Genomic DNA, 19,694 nt, shown 5'->3' on the forward strand with positions numbered 1-19,694 from the left:
CTCGGCTCACCGCAACCTCCGCCTCCTGGGTTCAGGCAATTCTCCTGCCTCAGCCTCCTGAGTAGCTGGGATTACAGGCACGCGCCACCATGCCCAGCTAATTTTTTGTATTTTTTAGCAGAGACGGGGTTTCACCATGTTGACCAGGATGGTCTCGATCTCTTGACCTCGTGATCCACCCGCCTCGGCCTCCCAAAGTGCTGGGATTACAGGCTTGAGCGACCGCGCCTGGCCTGGTATTCTTTTAATCCTTAACTGATTCTGAATTATATCTTGTCATTTTATATATATATATAATATATGTATATGATATATATAGGTATACATATATGTATATGATATATATATATATATATATATCATATACATGGAAATAAATCTTTATAAATTAAAGGTAATATAACTTCTAAGCTAAAACTATTATGTGTAATATGGTGAATATACTGGTATTTAGTTTGTTTACCACTGAAAAGCCCTATCTGTAGGTAGGAAGTAACTTGAATATGGAATGCTTTGATACTCAGAGTAAGAGGCTATGTGTATATCCTTGAGCTGGAGTTTGAGGAAAACTTACAGGAAATTAAAAGGAAAGTTGGAGTACTGGCAGAGGAGTGGGTAGGACTCATGAAAAAGGAATGAAGTTAGCTTAAATTCTGTCATCATGCGTTGAAGTGAAACTAGATTTATCTTAGTTTATAGCCGAGAATTCTATCCTCGGGGTCTAGATATATCCTAAATGTTGAGATAGCTGCATAAACGATAACTGTAATATTTATGATAAATAATGAAAAATCTTTTTAGCATGTTTTGTGAAGCTGTTAGAAGTTAAAAGAATGTCTTCAAATGTCAGAATTCTTTTTTCTTTGCTTCTTTTTTTTTTTAAAAAATTCTTTTTCCCCATTTCCATGAAATACACTGAAGACTGATCATTGAAATTTGTAGGCTAAAAAATTATCAACACAGAATAGTTTGGGGTTTGGGGTTTTTTGAGTCATGGTCTTCTGGGCAGTGAGACCATCATGGCTCATTGCAGGCTTGAATGCCTGGGTTCAAGTGATCCTCCCAAGCAGTTGGCATGCCATTATTTCTAACTAAATTTTAAAAGTTTTTGTAGAGATGGATGGGGTCTTGCTGTGTTGCCCAGGCTGGTCTTGAATTCCTGGACTCAGGTGATCCTTCTGCCTTGACCAGTAAGTGCTGGGCTTACAGATGTGAGCCACCATGCCCTGCCCCTAATTAATATTTTAGTTACCAATTTATCTTGTTTAAATTAGTTGGTAACACTTGGGGTTCACTTCAGAATATATTTTACATTACATGACTCTGACTGCTAATCTCCCCCTCCCAAAAGGCTAGTGTAATATAACAATAAGATGCACAGTCTTAAGTTTAAAATAAACTTAGGTTTTCAGTTGACCTGCTTTGTAAAATAGTTTGAAAAACACAAGAAAGAAGATAAAGAAGTTAAGATTTTGACATTTCTATAATATGCTCTTAACTTGTCTAAGGATTCATACTTTTTTTTGAAGCAGAGTCTCACACTGTTGCCCAAACTGGAGTGTAGTGGTGCAGTCCCCACTCACTGCAGCCTCTGTGTCTGGGCTCAAGTGGTCCTCCCGCTTCAGACCCCTTTCACCTCCCTACAGGTGCCCAGCACCATCCTGAGTTAATTTTTGTTTTTTTCTTTTTGGTAGAGATAAGATTCTTCCATGTTGCCCAGGCTGGTTTCAAGCTCCTGGGCTCAAGTGATCTGTCCTTGATTCACCGATTTATACCTTGATGCTCAGCCGATTCATACTTTTAAGTGAAAATTGTTCCAAGTTCCTCAAAAACAGTCAAGGCTTTTAGAGACCATTTATAACTGGATCTTTCTTTTTGTAGCACTGCTCATCAAACTAGTCCTAAGCTCTTGATGAGTTAAATTTGTATTTTGAATCTTGCTGTAAAAGGAGCCATTCATTAGAATGAAACATGCTTATTTAGAATTGGAGAGGGGACCTTACAAGTCATCTAGTCTACTATTCCCCTTTATGACACGTCTATATTCTTTCTGCATTTCTGCCATAATGTTGCCCAGTGTCTTCTCTAATATCTGTAGTCCTAATGAGAATACAAATTGTAGCTTGCATCCTTAATTTTACTCTTCTCTGCTTATTCGTCATTTGATGAAGACCTTAAATAGATCTTAAATTACTTCCTTCACTTTAGCTGAGAGTGATAGGACTGTGTAGGTTTGGGGGTGCCTCTGTATTTTCTTGTTTAAGCAGAATAATAAAAACTTTTACTATAGGAAATTAAACATTTCCCAGTCAAATACAATTTCAGTCTAACACAATTAAATTCTGGTTAAAGAGTGGGTTAACTTACTAGATGTGTAGGAAAATCCTATACTAGATGTATAGGAAAATCCTAAAGAAATGCAATTAGAACTCTATTTTTATACTTTATAAATATAAACCTCTGTGAACAAACCAGTTATTTCAGGTTGCATTTGTGTATAGGTTTTTAATGCCTTATTTTTCTATTTTAAAATCACAGATACAATATATACATGCAATTATATACAGATGCAATTATAAATATACATACAAAATAAAGCCACAATATTTTGAGAAAGTTAAAGTTTCCCCTACTCCTACACTGCGTACACCTTTCCCAGGTGTGTACCAAAGTTTGATGTGTAACTTTAGATTTCTTCCAAGAGCATTTAAGTAAGTGTTTGAGTTGTGATAAGATCCTTCAGTTAAATGAACTTCTTAGATGAGTTTTTTTAGTACAGTAGCATGAAATATACCCATGTACCTTTGGGGATACCTCTGTGCCATTATGATGGAAGGTAAGGGAAAACAGCACTCCGTATATACCTAGTTTACTTTCCCTTTTTGGTAAATTTGTCTAATTTTGTGGAGCTGACGCTTCTTAAGTGGAATCACAGGTTAATTTTTCCTTTACTCTTTTCTCATTTTATTATGGCTTCTTTAACTAGAGGTTGATATTAGTAGTTTGGACAATTCAGTACTAAGTAATAACTTCAGTAAGGGATCTCTAGAACCTAGTATTACTCCCTTAGTCCCTGTGATATTCCCATGTGCACATTGTTCCAGGTGCTGTGCTGGGTACTAAGAGATACAATGTTTGATAGACAGTGTACTTGCCATTATGGAGGTCACATTCTAGTGTGGGAAGACAAACAATACCAAGAAAATTAAAATTTACTGTGCCATGCCAGGTTGTTTAGCCTGGTGGGTTAGAGGTAGGGGTTGGAAAATCTTCCTGAGCAAATGACATTTGTGTGGAGCTCTGTAAAAGATCAAGCTTGGAAGGTAATGTCATCCAGGTGAGACATGATGGTTAGGGGAATAGAAAGAGTGGACGTTGAGACTGAAAAGAATTCCAGATCTATTTTAGCTGATAGGGCTTTGTGATTGAACGTGGAGGAAAAAGAAGATGGTGGGTTAGTAACACAGTTGCATTTAGTGAGTGCTGCTGTGTGCAAGTATGGTTCTATTATGTAAATAATTTCGTCTTTACAAGGTAGGCACCATTCTTCCTCTTTTACAGAGGAGGAAAAGGGAGTACCCATGATTCATATCTGTAGTCTAGCCAGGATTTAGCGCAAGACAGTTGGGTTTCAAGCATTCATTTTCTAAAGATGCTTTGTCTGACACTGATTGTATTGATTGAAGTGATATCCCTATTTCTCAAGGTATTCATCTAGGAGAGACATGAACTGACAATTACAATATAGGATAATACTGAAATTAGAGCATGTTTATTAGCTTTGCTGTACAGAGATAAAGTAACTTTTTAAAGTAACTCTGCTTGGGTTAGTGGAGAAGCATATAAGAACTACTTTGAATTTTTGCTTTGAACATGAATGTTTAGGGAAAAGAGGTTTTCAATTAATAACATAATAAACATGAAGTGATTGAAGCATGGCATTCAAGGCTCTCTAAGTCCTGCCCTGGTTAACTATTCCATTCCTTAGTTTCCTTCTAGTCTAGGTTTTCCCTCCCCATATTGGACTGCTCCTCTCTGGAATTCCAACTCAAGCCCAGCTTTTCTCCATCTGTCGTGCTTTCACCCCATCTCAATGTCAGGGTAACTTTTATGTAATATTAACATATAGCATACTAACATAACATTAGCATATTTTAATGTATGTATCATCCCCTCCGCAATATTGTAACCTCTTGAAGATGGCAGTAAAGGGAGAATGACTTGATTTTACTTTTTCTTTTAACAAAAATGGCAGAGTAGTCTGGGCATGGTGTGGCTCACACTTGTAATCCCAGCACTCTGGGAAGCCAAGGTGGGTGGATCGCTTGAGGTCAGGCATTCAAGACCAGCTTGGCCAACAATTGTGAAACCCTATCTCTACCAAAAACAAAAATTTGGTGGGCATGGTGTTTTTTGCCTGTAGTCCCAGCTAATTCGGAGGCTGAGGTGGGAGAATTGCTTGAACATGGGAGACGGAGGCTCCAACCTGGGTGACAGAGTGAGACCCTATCTCAAAAGAAAAAAAAATGGAGTACTCTAGGGGATTCTAGTCTGTATTTCTATGGAAATGTGAATGAATCTCACGTTTAAGGGATGGAAATTCCGAATGGCATTACTAGTTGATAAGTTTTGATCTAACAGGGTACACAGGTCTAGTGAGTCCAATTCATTGTTTCCCTAAAAAGATGGAGGAAGAAACATTAATTCTGCCCTCAAGAGTAAGGCAGAATGAGCAAGGCCAGAGAAGTTATAAGACAGACTCTCAAACAGCCAGCAGTACAGAGAAACCTTGGTTTACTTGTGAATAAAAACCGGTACTTTTTGTAATTTTTGAACCTATGCAATTCTCCAAGGTTTTATGTTGTTTCTTCTATTTCTCTGTAGGCACCAGAAATGAAAACCTCAAATAAGAATGTGTTGCTTGGAGATTTTAGAGTACTGTATATGTGTATAAGTGTAAGTAATATTTGGACGACAGCTTTACTGCGCTCCATCTTGGCATGAGAATTACAGGGGCAGAAAGAATTGAGGGTGATGATACCTGGACAGGAGAGTCGTATTAAGTCCCAGCCATGTACTAAGTGCTAACCACATAGTGTTAATAGATGCTGATCTACCCTAAAGTAACACATAATTTAGCAGTGCCAAAAGATGTCACTTAAAAGAAAACTTGAATGTATATTGAGATACTTCCCAAATTAAAGACATTCACAAAGAACTGAGGAAATAAAGGAGGAATACAACTATGTCCAAATGATTAACTGGGTGGGGGCTGTTGCATAGATAAGCAGGTGCTTCACCTGAAAGTTGCATGTGATACGGTGAATGCCAGCTCCTGGTGCACTTATGTATTGCGTTGCTTCTGGTCGTAATTCGTATTTATGTAGGAAAATTTTTTTTTGTTGGTTTTTACTTTTTTAACGGGTTCCTTATAATTCTGTGGTTGATATAAACAGTGAAAAAAATTACATAAGCTTCTAATATATGAGAAGCCTTCTCACTTGACATTTTTTATTTGAAATTTTTGCAGAGAATAGTTTTGTCACAGTCAAAAGATTTGGGGATCTTGGAGTGAGAAACCTGGGTGTAATTCCTATTTCTCTGTCATTCTGTATGTCATCTGGAGCAAGTGTCAACTTCTTAATCTCAAGATTCTCATCCTTACATAAAATACTTTTTGCCATGCAATTTTGAAGGCAAAATGAGGTAATATGTGAAACTGCCTAGCTCAGTGGCTGGTACATCATAGAAAAAACACACCCTCTAAAATGAGAGCAATACCAGAAGACAAATGGGATATAAAATGAGGGCAGTACCAAGAGACACATACATGCCGAGTGTATGAGAAGAACTTGATGGCCCCCCTGGGTGGCCCAGGCCATTGCATCTCCACAGTGTGCCAGCTCCACGGTGTGACGTGGTTGCACACACGCAACCCCAGCACGTATGTAGAGCATACATGCTGTTCCCCATTACTGCCTGGCTTTGATGCTTTTTTTCTTCAGCTGAGAGGATGCAGCTGTGATGTGAAGACCTTGTGTATACAGTCATGACCTCACATTTCCAATTTCCTGCTGGCAGAGCCTACAGCCTACAATGTATGAGCACAGAGTTGGCCTGAGACAGACAGCCTACAGAGGTGGTTGGTAACATCCTTCTGGAAAACACTGTGTAAGCTTTCAGTGTGAATAAACATGAGCTGTGGCAAGTTCTGTTAGATGTAGTCTGCAAGCGTCCTGATTTTACTGAACAAGACTGTTAATTTACAGGTGGCTGATGATTCCATGGTTAGCCCAGTACTAGTATTTTTTGCAAATTTAACAAGACATTCTTACTGGAAGATTGCCCTGTCTTTACGTTAGTGCTGCCCTTTTAGCTTCATTTGCTGTTCAGGCTAACCTTGGAGACTACAGTCAGAGAACTTCGTAGGCCACCTATCAGGTTATTCTTTCGTTCCTGATCATCCTCAAACTTTTGAAAAAGAAACTGTAAAATTACATCAGCAACATATGTGTTTATGTCCTTGAGAAGCAGAAGTTAATTACCTAAACACAGCAAGTACCTTAGAACTCTGTGGAGTTGAATTCCTCTATGCGAGGGATCAAAGTAACAATGAAATTATGATTGGAATGATGTCAGGAGGAATTCTAATTTATAACAGGTTATGAATGAGTACCTTTCCAGGGTTGAAGATTGTTAAAATTTGTTTTAAGTGCAAACAGTTTTTTGTTCAACTCTGAAAATGACTTGCATAAATCTAGAGAAAGATTATCAGGATTTAATATGGTGACTTATAGAACATGTAAACATTTGTGGAAAGCAAGTGTAGAACACCACATATTCTTCTGTTTGGGCAGACCACTTCCCACTAGAAAGAATTTTTTTGCACACCATTTTATATTCGGTTCAAAATTCCTAGTGCACAGTGGGAGAACTGAAGTTCAGTTAGTTCAGTATGGCAAAGAAAAGGCAGACAGACTACTTGTAGGATCCTCATATAAGCCACTGACTTGGAAATGAATGCATTGGGAAGTAGTAAGCAGGAATTCAACATCTGGTGAAAAGGATAGAAACACAAAGTCTTCCATCACAGTTGCCACCTAGAACAGGAATTCTTAATCATTAAAATTCTGCATTCACACAAGAGGGAACCTGGTTATGACCATCTTCAGTTGGTCATTTGGTGGACCATGTGGTTCACATTTCCTCCAAAGTATTTGTCAATCAGAGATCACTATTATCGGCACAAGCTAATAGCATCATTCTGGAATCATCACCATTACAAGAGACCCCTGGAGATGGACAGGCTCTGGCTTTACCACCCAAACAATCTAAGAAAAACAGTTGGAACCAAATTCATTATTTACATTTCCAACAAGATCTGGAAGATCATAGTGATGAAACATTGATGTTCCATCTTCTCTTAAAAAGTCTACTCCTAATGGTGATATTCTGCATGATAATCTTGTTCTAATCAGTGAACCTGATGAAAGTGGCAAGCTTGGAGTCAGTATAAAGGGGGATATGATCAGAAGATGTCTGTGATCATGTCCTGAGAAGCACCAGGAACACCTCTTACCTCTGTGACCCTCAAGTGAATGAAGAGAAGACCAAGTTGTATTGATCAGTGGTTGGGACATTACAGAACACACCCATGACTGGGTTGTCCTGCTTACTAAACCTAACTGTGAGTGACATTCTGGGGAACTCATGCTTCTAGTTCTACCTAATGCCACAGAGGAAGTAGTGGAAGAAATGCTAGAAAATGAGGCAGACTTCCAGTACATTCTGGAGAAAGCCGCACTAGATAGCGTCCATCAGCATGATCACTTCCTGTGGGAGTCATGATCCAGCTAGCCGAGGGTTTATCACTGGAGCAGTCTTGACACAGTTTGATCAACGTATCAGAAAAAACTTGGAATGCCAATATCTGCTGCCAGATTAACTTGGAATCTTTCCAAAAATACAGAGACAATTTGCCTTATGTTACATGGGTTATTTTAAAAGATAAGACTACATCAGTGCAATCCCCGCATTATAAATCAGAACAGTGCTTGGCAAGGGGCGTTACCACTTACTTGAATAGATTTTTGGCAGATGACCTGGGAGTAAGGCTCCTCCATGGTTGTTATGTTGACCACATAAGTTGAATGTGGCAGGGTTAAATGACATCAATGTTGGCCAAAACCCACAGGAAGTTCATCCTACGGATACAAGCCATCTGCCATTCAGAAGAAGGAAGCACTACCTTTATCTTCAGGAAGATCACACTGCTGTTTAACCAAGAGAAAAATGATAGAGTCTTCCATCACTCAGTTCCATTACATAGGTTGGCCTGACCATGGAGACCCTGATGATTTAGTGACTTTCTGGGTTTTGTTTGTCATGTACAAAATAAAAGGGCCGGCAAGGAAAAAGCCATTGTTGTTTCTTGCAGTGCTGGAGTTTGAAGAACCAGGGTTCTTATCATTATGATTACTATGGAAACAGCCATGTGTCTCATTGAATGCAGTCAGCCAGTTTATTCACTAGACATGGTAAGAACAGTGAGAGAGCAGTGAGCCATGATGGTCCAAACACCTAGTCATAACAGTTTTGCGTGTGACGTGCTATTTTGAAAGCATATGAAAAAGGCTTTGCTAAAGAAAGCAAAAGGAAGAAAGGAACTTTGTCATCTGTTAGGTTCCATTTAAATATTGCATGATAATTGTGTTTTTATTGATTATTGGGTAAGTAGCTATTTGCTATTTTGATCTTATTTCAGAAGGGCATAATAATTTTACTATTCAGTGAAATGTTTTAAACTGGGTAGAAAAAGACTATAGTTTTTGCATATTTTACAGCAGAAACCTTATGATTAACTGGTAATATATTTTGTTGGCATAAAAATACATTTAGAAGCTCAAGAGATTATATAAGTTGACCACATAAGTTTACATATACAGTGTAAACTGTAGATGTAATCTATTCAAATTGAAATTCTTTATAGCTGTACATCTATGTAATCAAAGACTTATTGCGGGGAGAGATAGACTAGCTATTTCTCTATCCATTAATCATTTTACATGGTTTTCAATAAAAAATTCCATTTCATTGGATAATAATAATGACAGTGTAACATATTTTAGATGGTTACTATGTTTTAGGTGTTGTATGAAGTTGTTTACATGGTTTCACTTATTTCACTACAACCCTAGGAGGAGCAGTTATGATTATTACACTCATTTTACAGGCAAAGAAATAGGTATGAAGAACTTGGGTGTTTTGCCCAAGTTCTCATCGTAAGGTGATGGATAAGGATTCAAATTTAAGCCTTAATTCAAGTCCAGTACTTTGGAGCCTACCTCTTAGTGGCTCTCACATTATAGCATAGGGGAGAGTAAACTGTTCCTCTACCTTGTTAGGCTAGCTAGGGCCTGTGAATTAAGAGATTAACAGGAGATGAGAAATGCACATTTTATTGATGTTAATATTTTTACATGCACAGAGTCCTTGGGAAATAAATTAAAATTCAAAGGAGGGTTTTATTTTTATCTGTATTTTAAAGAGACAGGGTCTTGCTTGCTATGTTGCCAGGGCTGGACTCAAACTCCTGAACTTAAGCAATTCTCTTTGAGCCTCCCGAGTAGCAGGGACTATAGGTGTACCCCTGTGTGCTTGGCTAAAGGGGGTTTGTGTGTGATTTTTAAGCAACGATGATAAATTGTAAAGAAGTGACTAGTCAAAGGAAAAGAGAGTTTCAGCTCCTGGGGTGGCAAATTGTGGGAAGATGACTAGGAAATATATAGTAATAAGGTTTGCTGTGCAGATTTATTTTGCCGGCTTCTGGTCTCCCAATAAGGGACAGGGAAACACCTTTACCAATGGAAATTCATATCACCTTTACACCGGCAAATTTATGCCATGCCTTAGGCAGTTAGGGAGAGGATAGAGAACTCTTCTTGTATCTGCTGTTTCTCAGCTGCCTTCAGCTCAAAATAATCCTTATGCCAAAGTAACTTGTTTTGGTGTAACATGTTCTCTGATCCGTTTCAACAGCATCATCTATACTTATTTACAGTGAAAATTTTAAAAAAAAAAGTCATTTCAAGTTTTGCATGCAGAATGCAAATGGACATTATTGAGATAAATGAAGAATATAAAGAATATAATATAAATTCTTAGAAAAGAATATAAATATACAGCATTCTTAAAGAATGCTGTATATTTATGTCTCTGTGATGTGATTCGGAGGCTAAGGTGTTAAGCATGTGATTAATTTAGATTCCATATTACTACCTGTTTTTAAGATTAAAGGAGTTAGGCAGTTAATATATCATGGGAGCAAATTAAAACAACACAAATGGGATCAAGGTGAGGGGAAACTAGTCCACATCTAATCCAGGTCTTCTTGTGAAAGCCAGTTTGTGCAAGATAAATAAATTTGTTTGACTAAAGCAGAATAGTTTTTCATTTGCAGTGAAGATAATTATTCAAAAATCATTTTTATTGGCAGCCTCTGAATTAATCAATGGAAAGATTTTTTTTTTTTCTGTAAAGGGATGTGTGATGAGTTTAAAAAGTGGATGAACCTAAAATTAAATAATTATGAAGAAGCAATGATAAGCAACTTAAAATTAGAGTTATGAAAAGCAAAAAGAAAAGCCATATGTTTTCATGTGCCTTATTTTGAAGTGACAAATTATCTGTAGGATACATTTGTAGAAGCAACTAATGTGATTTTAAAAATGAGTACTAGATTTACAGAATGATGCCTTTAAAAAGTCACTGGTCCTCTTAAATTATTTTATTTATGTTTATTCCGAAATTACCTTTATGTTAAAAATGAGATATAGCTTTACCTACTGGCAACAAAAGTGTAAACAATAATTCAGAAAACATCGGTGAAAAACCAGCTTGGTGTTAGGCTCTCAGGGTAGAAAACTGATCAGGCCATGGAGGAGTGCATAGGCCATAAGGGGCTAGGGACTTGTTATTAGGTGTCCAGTATGTTCTGGATGCTTCTGAGGGAGTGGGGGCAGGTGCTCACCACCATGCCTGGCTAATCTTCTTATATTTCTGTAGAGACAGAGTTTGGCTGTGCTGCCTATGCTGGGTTTGGACTTCTGGGCTTAAGAGATCTTCCCACCCTGCTCCACTGCCCCTGCCTGCCCACTCCTCCTCAGCCTCCCAAAGCACTGGGATTGCAGGCGTGGGCCACCATGCCTGGCCTGTGCAAAACTTTTAAATCAGTGCATATGTAATTGTCTTGATGCAATTCTGGCTTGTTGGTAAGAGAATGGGGATTTACTCACAAGCCAGTATGTCACTTTTAACTCTGAACAGATCAAATTATTGGTTTTACTAATTTATACCATCAATAAACTTTATTAATAAGAACTCATTTGGGCAAATATTTAAACATAGTATGTACATAGCTTGTGCAGTTTCTAAGGAAAGTAATGGAAACCTCAGTCACATCCCTGGCTTCCAGAACTTTACATTATCTAGGTGCATTTATCTACAAAGTTGTTGGGTTAACTGTCCCTTTCTTTTTTCTCTTTTTAAGATACTAATAAACAGTGTCATGACCGAAAGATAACACTTATGGAAAAGATAGACCTAAAAAGCCTTAGCTAATTTATAATCTTGCATAATCCATGATGACAAGATACAGAAACAAAAATGTCCAGAATAAACACTGTTAGCGGCCATTTCCTTTTAAGTCTTTACAAGTGTACTCCCAGTTTCCTTAAAATTTTATTTTAAAATATGTAAGACACACAAAACAACAGAAAGACTAATAGAGGTACATTGAACACCTGTGTACCCCCCGCCCAGTTTAAAAATAAACTGGCTGGTGGACCAGAAGCCCACTGCGTGCTTCTCACCAGCTCCTTCCTCCTACTGGAAGTTGCCCTTTTCTTGAATTCTGTTCTTGGTGGAGACGAAGTGAGTCCTAATCATGGAACCATGTTTCTCTCATACTTACAGAATAAAGTTTTAATCCTTAGCATGGAATTCAAAAGACTTCTGGCATTCTGGTTCAGAGCCACCCTTCCAGTCTCCTTGCTCCTCACCCGTGAGACTGCCCGTGTACCCAACAGGCCTTCAGCATTACTGCTTCCATTCGTTCTTATTTTCATGAACATTTTCCTTCATCTCATCTGCCAAAATTCCACCTAATGATAATCCTTCTGCTCTGCAGTTTACAGTTCTTTAAAATTAAAAAAGGTTGGGTGTCCTTCTAGTTTCCTGAAAAAAGAAAAAACAAAATTTAAAACATGAAAAAGTACTGTATTTTCATAGTATTTGCATGATGTCTTATTACAGTTCCTGAAGACATGTCTGTGTCTTTTACTAGATTGATTGCAGGCTCTTTGAAGGAAGATTTGTCTTATGGTCAGTGTTTTATATATTGTTAGCAATCAATAAATGCTTGCTATATTTTTCTCATGAGGATATTGATTATTCTATTTTAATTTATGACCATTAACCTGTCCTATGCATAACTGTTTTGTGTACATGAGCTATTTATGATCTCTGAGGCTCCTGTGAGAAATCTAATTTTTGTCAATCATGGATGGAAATATTCACAACATCATTTGTCTGTTTCTTCACATTGTCTTTGTATATTACAGTAGTAGATATTTTAAAATATCAAAGTAATTTTTTTTGTTTTATCTTTTAGATATTGCTATATGGAGATTTGCCAAAAAATAAAGAAAATATAATATATTTAGCAAATCATCGAAGCACAGGTTTGTATTTCATTTGCATGAAACTTAGGTTTTTCTGCAGCTGGCACATGGGCATTCAACATACCATTCTTATATTTAAATGAAGTGGGCTTTTTAAAACATGAATTTTCTATGCAGGTATTACACCTGTTCTTGTATTTTTGTGATTTTACTTTTTGGACAGTCAGAAACATGAAAGCTATGAATTTTCCTAAACTTACCTTGGATGTAAGCAAGCTATTTTCTTGTTTGCTTAGTTTTTTCTTTTTGTGTGGCTCTTTTTTTTTGCTTTGTTATTGTATTTTTAATTGTTACTATTTTTTTAGTGCTCTGGTTAAAATTTCATTTTATATATATATATATATATATATATATATATATTTTATTGCACTTTAGGTTTTGGGGTACATGTGCAAAACATGCAGGGTTGTTGCATAGGTACATACATGGCAATGTGGTTTGCTGCCTCCATCCCCCACTCACCTATATCTGGCACTTTTCCCCATGTTATCCCTCCCCAGCCACCCTGCCCCCCAATGTCCCTCCCCTACTCCCCCCCAACAGACACCAGTGTGTGATGCTCCCCTCCCTGTGTCCATGTGTTCTCATTGTTCACCGCCCACCTATGAGTGAGAACATGTGGTGTTTTACTTTCTGTTCTTGTGTCAGTTTGCTGAGAATGATGGTTTCCAGATTCATCCATGTCCCTACAAAGAACACAAACTCATCATTTTTTATGGCTGCATAGTATTCCATGATGTATATGTGCCACATTTTCCTTGTCCAGTCTATCATCGATGGGCATTTGGGTTGGTTTCAGGTTTTGCTTTTGTAAACAGTGCCGCAGTGAACATACTTGGATTTATAATCCTTTGCGTATATACCCAGTAATGGGATTGCTGGGTCAAATGGAATTTCTATTTCTAGGTCCTTGAGGAAGCACCACACTATATTCCACAGTGATTGAACTAATTTACAATCCCACCAACAGTGTAAAAAAGTGTTCTTTTTTCTCCACATCCTCTCCAACATCTGTTGTCTCCAGATTTTTTAATGATCGCCATTCTAACTATGTGAGATGATATCTCAATGTGGTTTTGATTTGCATTTCTCTCATGACTAGTGATGATGAGCATTTTTTCATATGTTTGTTGGCCTTATGTATGTCTTCTTTTGAAAAGTGTCTGTTCATATCCTTTGCCCACTTTTGGATGAGTTTGTTTGTTTTATTCTTGTAAATCTGTTTTAGTTCTTTGTAGATTCTGGATATTAGCCCTTTGTCAGATGGGTAGATTGCAAAAATTTTTTCCCATTCTGTTGGTTGCCGGTTCACTCTAATGATTGTTTCTGTTGCTGTACAGAAGCTCTGGAGTTTAATTAGGTCCTATTTGTCTGTTTTGGCTTTTGTTGCCAATGCTTTTGGTGTTTTAGTCATGAAGTCCTTAGCTCTGCCTATGTCCTGAATGATTTTGCCTAGGTTTTCTTCTAGGGTTTTTATGGTGTTAGGTCTTATGCATAAGTCTTTAATCCATATGGAGTTAATTTTAGTGTAAGGTGTCAGGAAGGGGTCTGGTTTCTGCTTCCTGCATATGGCTAGCCAGTTTTCCCAACAGGGAATCCCATTTATTAAACAGGGAATCCTTTCCCCATTGCTTGTTTTTGTCAGGTTTGTCAAAGATTAGATGGTTGTGGATGTGTGGCATTGCCTCCAAGGCCTCTGTTCTGTTCCATTGGTCTATATCTCTATTTTGGTACCAGTACTATGCTGTTGTGATTACTGTGGCCTTGTAGTATAGTTTGAAGTTAGGCAGCGTGATGCCTCCAGCTTTGTTGTTTTTGCTTAGGATTGTCTTGGCTATGCGGGCTCTTTGTTTCCATATGAAGTTTAAGGTGGTTTTTTCCAGTTCTGTGAAGAAGGTCATTGGTAGCTTGATGGGGATAGGGTTGAATCTATAAATTACTTTGGGCAGTATGGCCATTTTCATGATATTGGTTCTTCCTAACCATAAGCATGGAATGTATCTCCATCTGTTTCTGTCCTCTCACTTCCTTGAGCTGTTCTGTTTATGTGGTGAATTATGTTTATAGACTTGCATATGTTGAACCAGCCTTGCATCCCCAGGATGAAACCTACTTGATCGTGATGGATAAGCTTTTTGTTGTGCTGTTGTAATCAGTTTGCCAGTGTTTTATTGAAGATTTTTGCATACATGTTCATCGTGGATATTGGCCTGAACTTTTCTTTTCTTGTTGAGTCTCTGCCAGGTTTTGGTATCTGGATGATGTTCGTCTCATAAAATGATTTGGGAAGGATTCCCTCTTTTTGTATTCTTTGGAATAGTTTCAGAAGGAATGGTACCAGCTCCTCTTTGTCTGGTAGCATTCAGGTGTGAACCCTTTTGGACCTGGACTTTTTTTGGTTAGTAGGCTATTAATTGGTGCCTCAACTTCAGCCCTTGTTATTGGTCTGTTCAAGGTTTCAACTTCTTCCTGGTTTAGGCTTGGGAGGGCACAAGTGTCCAGGAATTTATCCATTTCTTCCAGGTTTACTGGTTTATGTGCATAGAGTTGTTTGTAGTAATCTCTGATGGTAGTTTGTACTTCTGTGGAATCTGTGGTGATATCCCGTTTATCGTTTTTTGTTGCATCTATTTGAGTCTTCACTCCTTTCTTTTTTATCAACCTGACTAGCAGTCTGTCTATTTTGTTGATCTTTTCAAAAAAACAGCTCCTGGATTTATTGATTTTTGAAGTGTTTTTTATGTCTCTGTCTCCTCCAGTTCTGCTCTGATCTTAGTTATTTCTCATCTTCTGCTAGCTTTGTTTTTGATCTTTCTCCTTTAGCTCTTTCCATTTTGATGATAGGGTGTCGATTTTAGATGTTTTCTCACTTCTCTGGTGGGAATTTATTGCTATAAAATTTCCCCTGACACTGCTTTAAATGTGTCCCAGAGATTCTGGTATGTTATATCTTCATTCTGACTGGTTTTGAAGAACATCTTTATTTCTGCCTTCATTTCATTGTTTATCCAGTTGACATTCAGGAACCAGTTGTTCAGTTTCCATGAAGCTGTGCAGTTCTGAGTTAGTTTCTTAATTCTGAGTTCTAATTTGATTGCACTTTGGTCTAAGAGACTGTTATGATTTCTGTTCTTTTGCATTTGCCAAGGAGTGATTTACTTCCAATTATGTGGTCAATTTTAGAGTAGGTGCCATGCAGTGCTGAGAAGAATATATATTCTGTGGAGATTTCTGTAGATGTATATTAGGTCTACTTGGTCCAGATCTGAGTTCAAGTCCTGGATATCCTTGTTAATTTTCTGTCTCATTGATCTAATATTGACTATGGAATCTTAAAGTCTCCCACTATCATTGTGTGGGAGTCTAAGTCTGTTTGTATGTCATCAAGAACTTGCTTTATGTATTTGGGTGCTCCTGTATTGGGTGCATATATATTTAGGTTCGTTAGCTCTTCTTGATGCATTGACCTTTTCACCATTATGTAATGCCCTTCTTTGTCTCTTTTGATCTTTGTTGGTTTAAAGTCCATTTTATCAGAGACTAGGATTGCAACTCGTGCTTTTTTTTGCTCTCCATTTGCTTGGTAAATCTTCCTCCATCCCTTTATTTTAAGCCTATGTGTGTCTTTGCGTGTGAGAAGGGTTTCCTGAATACAGCACACTATGCGTCTTGACTTTTTATCCAATTTGCTAGTCTGCGTATTTTGATTGGAGCATTTAGCCCATTTACATTTAAGGTTAATATTGTTATTGGTGAATTTGATCCTGCCATTTTGATGCTAGCTGGATGTTTTGCCCATTAGTTGACACATTTTCTTCATTGTGTCAATGGTCTTTACCATTGGTATATTTTTGGAGTGGCTGGTACTGGTTGTTCCTTTCCTTGTTTAGTGCTTCTTTCAGGAGTTCTTGTAAGGCAGGCCTGGTTGTGATGAAATCTCTCAGCAATTGCTTGTCCATAAAGGATTTTATTTCTCCTTCATTTATGAAGCTTAGTTTGGCTGGATATGAAATTTTAGGTTGAAAGTTCTTTTCTTTAAGGATGTTGAATATTGGCCACCACTCTCTTCTGGCTTGTAGGGTTTCTGCAGAGAGATCTGCTGTGAGTCTGATGGGCTTCCCTTTGTGGGTAACCTGACCTTTCCCTCTGGCCGCCCTTAGTATTTTTTTCTTCATTTCAACTCTGGTGAATCTGACGATTTTGTGGCTTGGGGTTGCTCTTCTTGAGGAATATCTTTGTGGTGTTCTCTGTATTTCCTGTACTTGAATGGTGGCCTGCCTTGATAGATTAGGTAAGTTCCCCTGGATAATATCCTGAAGTGTTTTTTTCAGGTTGGATTCATTCTCTCCATCACATTCAAGTACACCTATCAAATGTAGATTAGGTCCTTTCATATAATCCCATATTTCAAGTGCTGTTCTGGGAGCTCTGTTGTTCCGTACAGAGCTGCTGGGCAGGTACCTTTAGGTCTGCTGCAGTGGAACTCATAACCGCCTCTTTTCCCAGGTGCTCTGTCTTAGGAAGGTCATCTTTATTTATAAGTTTCTGACGTGCTGCTGCCTTTTTTCATAGATGCTCTGCCCCGTACGGAGTAGTCTAGTCACAATCTGCCAGCAGAGGTGGTGTTGAGCTGCCACAGACTCTGCTCAACTGCTGTGTGAACTGCCTAGGTATTTGCAGACTGCCTCAGTAGTGGTGGATGCCCTTCTCCCGCACTGAGCTGGACCATCCCAGTTCCAGCTGCACTGGCTGCAAAACTCTCAATCCAGAACGTTTCAGATTGCTTGTTTTGTGGGTGTCATACCTGCCAAGCCAGATCACCTGGCCCCGTGTCTCTGCCCCCTCCCTTTCAGTTGAATGGGCAGCTCTGTCTCCCAGGCTTTCCAGGTGCCTGTTGAAACAGCCGCCCAGATTTGTGTGAGTTTCTGTATGCCAACCTGTGGCACCGGCTGAAACAGCTGTGCTGAAAACTCGTGGTGCTTTTCAGCCCGGGAATCTGCTGGTCTTTGGGCAGTGAAAACTCGTTTGGAAATGTGGTGAGCACTGGAGCTGTTCCTATTCGGCCATCTTGGACCCTCCTCCTATGTAGCTCTTTAAATAGTGTACTCATTATTTGTGTAAGTTATGTTTCTAGAAGTAGCACTGGTGGGTCAAAGTGTATATACATTTTACATTTCTGATTGATGAGCTGCAGAAAGCTTTTATTACTGTGTGAGTGCTCATCTCTTTACCAATGTCTGCACTTCCTTTGCTTCTTCAAATGTGTTTGGTTTAATTCTATTTTGCTATTGTTCTATCAGAGGAATTGCGGAAGACTGGTCTTCAAAATAGTGCAGTATATACTTTAAGATACTTGTAAAAACCTTTTTAAGTAAGTCTCAAGAATATGTAAAAACTGTACATTGAATCCTATGACCCTTTCAGCAATATTTTTCACAAAGGTGACATCTTAATATAATGGCAGTACAATAGCAGAATCAGGAAATTGTCATTGGGTAAGGTACTTTTTAATTCTCCAAAAAATTCACATCCCCCCAAAATCCCACTTCGTATGTTTTCAAACCTGTAGCTACTTTTGATGCGTACTTCCTAAATTCCATTTTTATTATTTTAAAAAATATAGTACCTAGGAGCTCAAAGCTAAAAACAGCTTGATCAATATAGTACTCTTAAGGGAAAATCACTTATGCCTGTGGCTTTTCTTTATTTTCTTTCTGTCAGCTGTTTCTTCATGATTTTGTGGTTTTTATTAGTACTTGTAGCATAGAAGCTAAAATGTGTTTTTCTCACTTTAGTGACTTAATTATTACATTCAGATTTATAGGACAAGAGTTGAAGCAACAAGGGGTTGATAGGAATTTTTATGTATCTGTGTATTTTCCCCAACTTTATTACATGACTTGTTCAGGCTATTTTATCTAATTACATTTCACTCTAGGCAAAAATAGCAAAACAGCCAACCACCCGTCAGTGCTGCTGAGAACTCTGGCCCGTGCAGACATATTGGCTGTTTTACTTCTAACACCGTTCTGCTGTTCCTGTCCTGCTGTTGATGGATGTTTCTACCAGGGTTTCAGTATCAAATAAAAAGGATCTGTGGTCCCAGCACAGGAAATGGCTCTTGATAGCTTTGATTCTCCTGCATTTCCTTTATATTGATCCAGTGTTAATTTCACGTAGAGTTGTCTTTCTGTTTAACAGGATTCTCTTAAAATTCTTTGTTTAGTTTCCCTGCCAACTTTTCTTTGTCCAGGTTTCAGTATAAACTCTGCTTTATTAACAGAACCCTCTAGTAGTGACTTGTGGAGTGAGTTCTCTGAACATTCCTGTAAGTGTTGCTGATAGTGATAAATATTGCTGAAAGGGTCATAGGATTCAATGTACTGTTTTTACATATTCTTGAGACTTACTTAAAAAGGTTTTTACAAGTATCTTAACCTAAAGTATATACTGCACTATTTTAAAGACCAGTCTTCCGCAATTCCTCTGATAGAACAATAGCAAACTAGAATTAAACCAAACACATTTGAAGAAGCAAAGGAAGTGCAGACATTGGTAAAGAGATGAGCACTCACACAGTAATAAAAGCTTTCTGCAGCTCATCAATCAGAAATGTAAAATGTATATACACTTTGACCCACCAGTGCTACTTCTAATAAAATTCCTGTTGATTTGTATGCTCACTACATGTTGGCTTTTATATATATTCCTTCAGATTGAGGACTTCTAGAAAACATCTATCAAAAAGCAGCAGATTAAAAAACACAATTCTACTTATATTTGGGACTAGAAGGTCGTATGGGAAGGATGATCTTCGTACTGAGACCATACTGACCTGAGTTTCATTGATCAGATTAGAGACCCACTCCCCTTCCCTTCCCACTGGTTCCAAGTGCCTGTGACTTTCCTTCATGGCTCTGGCACCAGATCCTGATACCAGCAGGATTTGGGAAG

The 19,694-nt window shown here is 38.1% G+C and overlaps 1 protein-coding gene, 1 long non-coding RNA gene and 1 pseudogene across 4 annotated transcripts in view; all 3 read left to right on the forward strand.

The window, feature by feature from the left end:
* The window catches only part of AGPAT5 (1-acylglycerol-3-phosphate O-acyltransferase 5), a 60,658-nt gene that overhangs the window by 4,094 nt on the left and 36,870 nt on the right, over window positions 1-19,694 (forward strand). Inside the window, exons 1-3 of one of the 3 annotated variants that reach the window (XM_037733418.1) lie at window positions 4,903-4,956; window positions 5,531-5,625; window positions 12,671-12,740. In XM_037733418.1, the coding sequence (XP_037589346.1) occupies window positions 5,614-5,625; window positions 12,671-12,740 (82 nt within the window). In that variant the 5' untranslated portion in view covers window positions 4,903-4,956; window positions 5,531-5,613. Of the gene's footprint in view, window positions 1-4,884; window positions 4,957-5,530; window positions 5,626-12,670; window positions 12,741-19,694 lie in introns of those variants that run through there. The other 2 variants (XM_017514373.2, XM_017514374.2) reach the window with 2 other exon arrangements.
* LOC119468889 lies at window positions 105-3,812 on the forward strand. The gene is made up of 3 exons (XR_005197684.1): window positions 105-236; window positions 588-591; window positions 3,801-3,812. It is a non-coding gene; the product is annotated as an uncharacterized LOC119468889 (long non-coding RNA).
* Window positions 5,632-10,069, forward strand: LOC108293122 (annotated as a pseudogene).

The sequence above is a fragment of the Cebus imitator genome, unplaced genomic scaffold (assembly GCF_001604975.1).
Source record: "Cebus imitator isolate Cc_AM_T3 unplaced genomic scaffold, Cebus_imitator-1.0 Scaffold523, whole genome shotgun sequence".
Lineage (NCBI taxonomy): Eukaryota > Metazoa > Chordata > Mammalia > Primates > Cebidae > Cebus > Cebus imitator.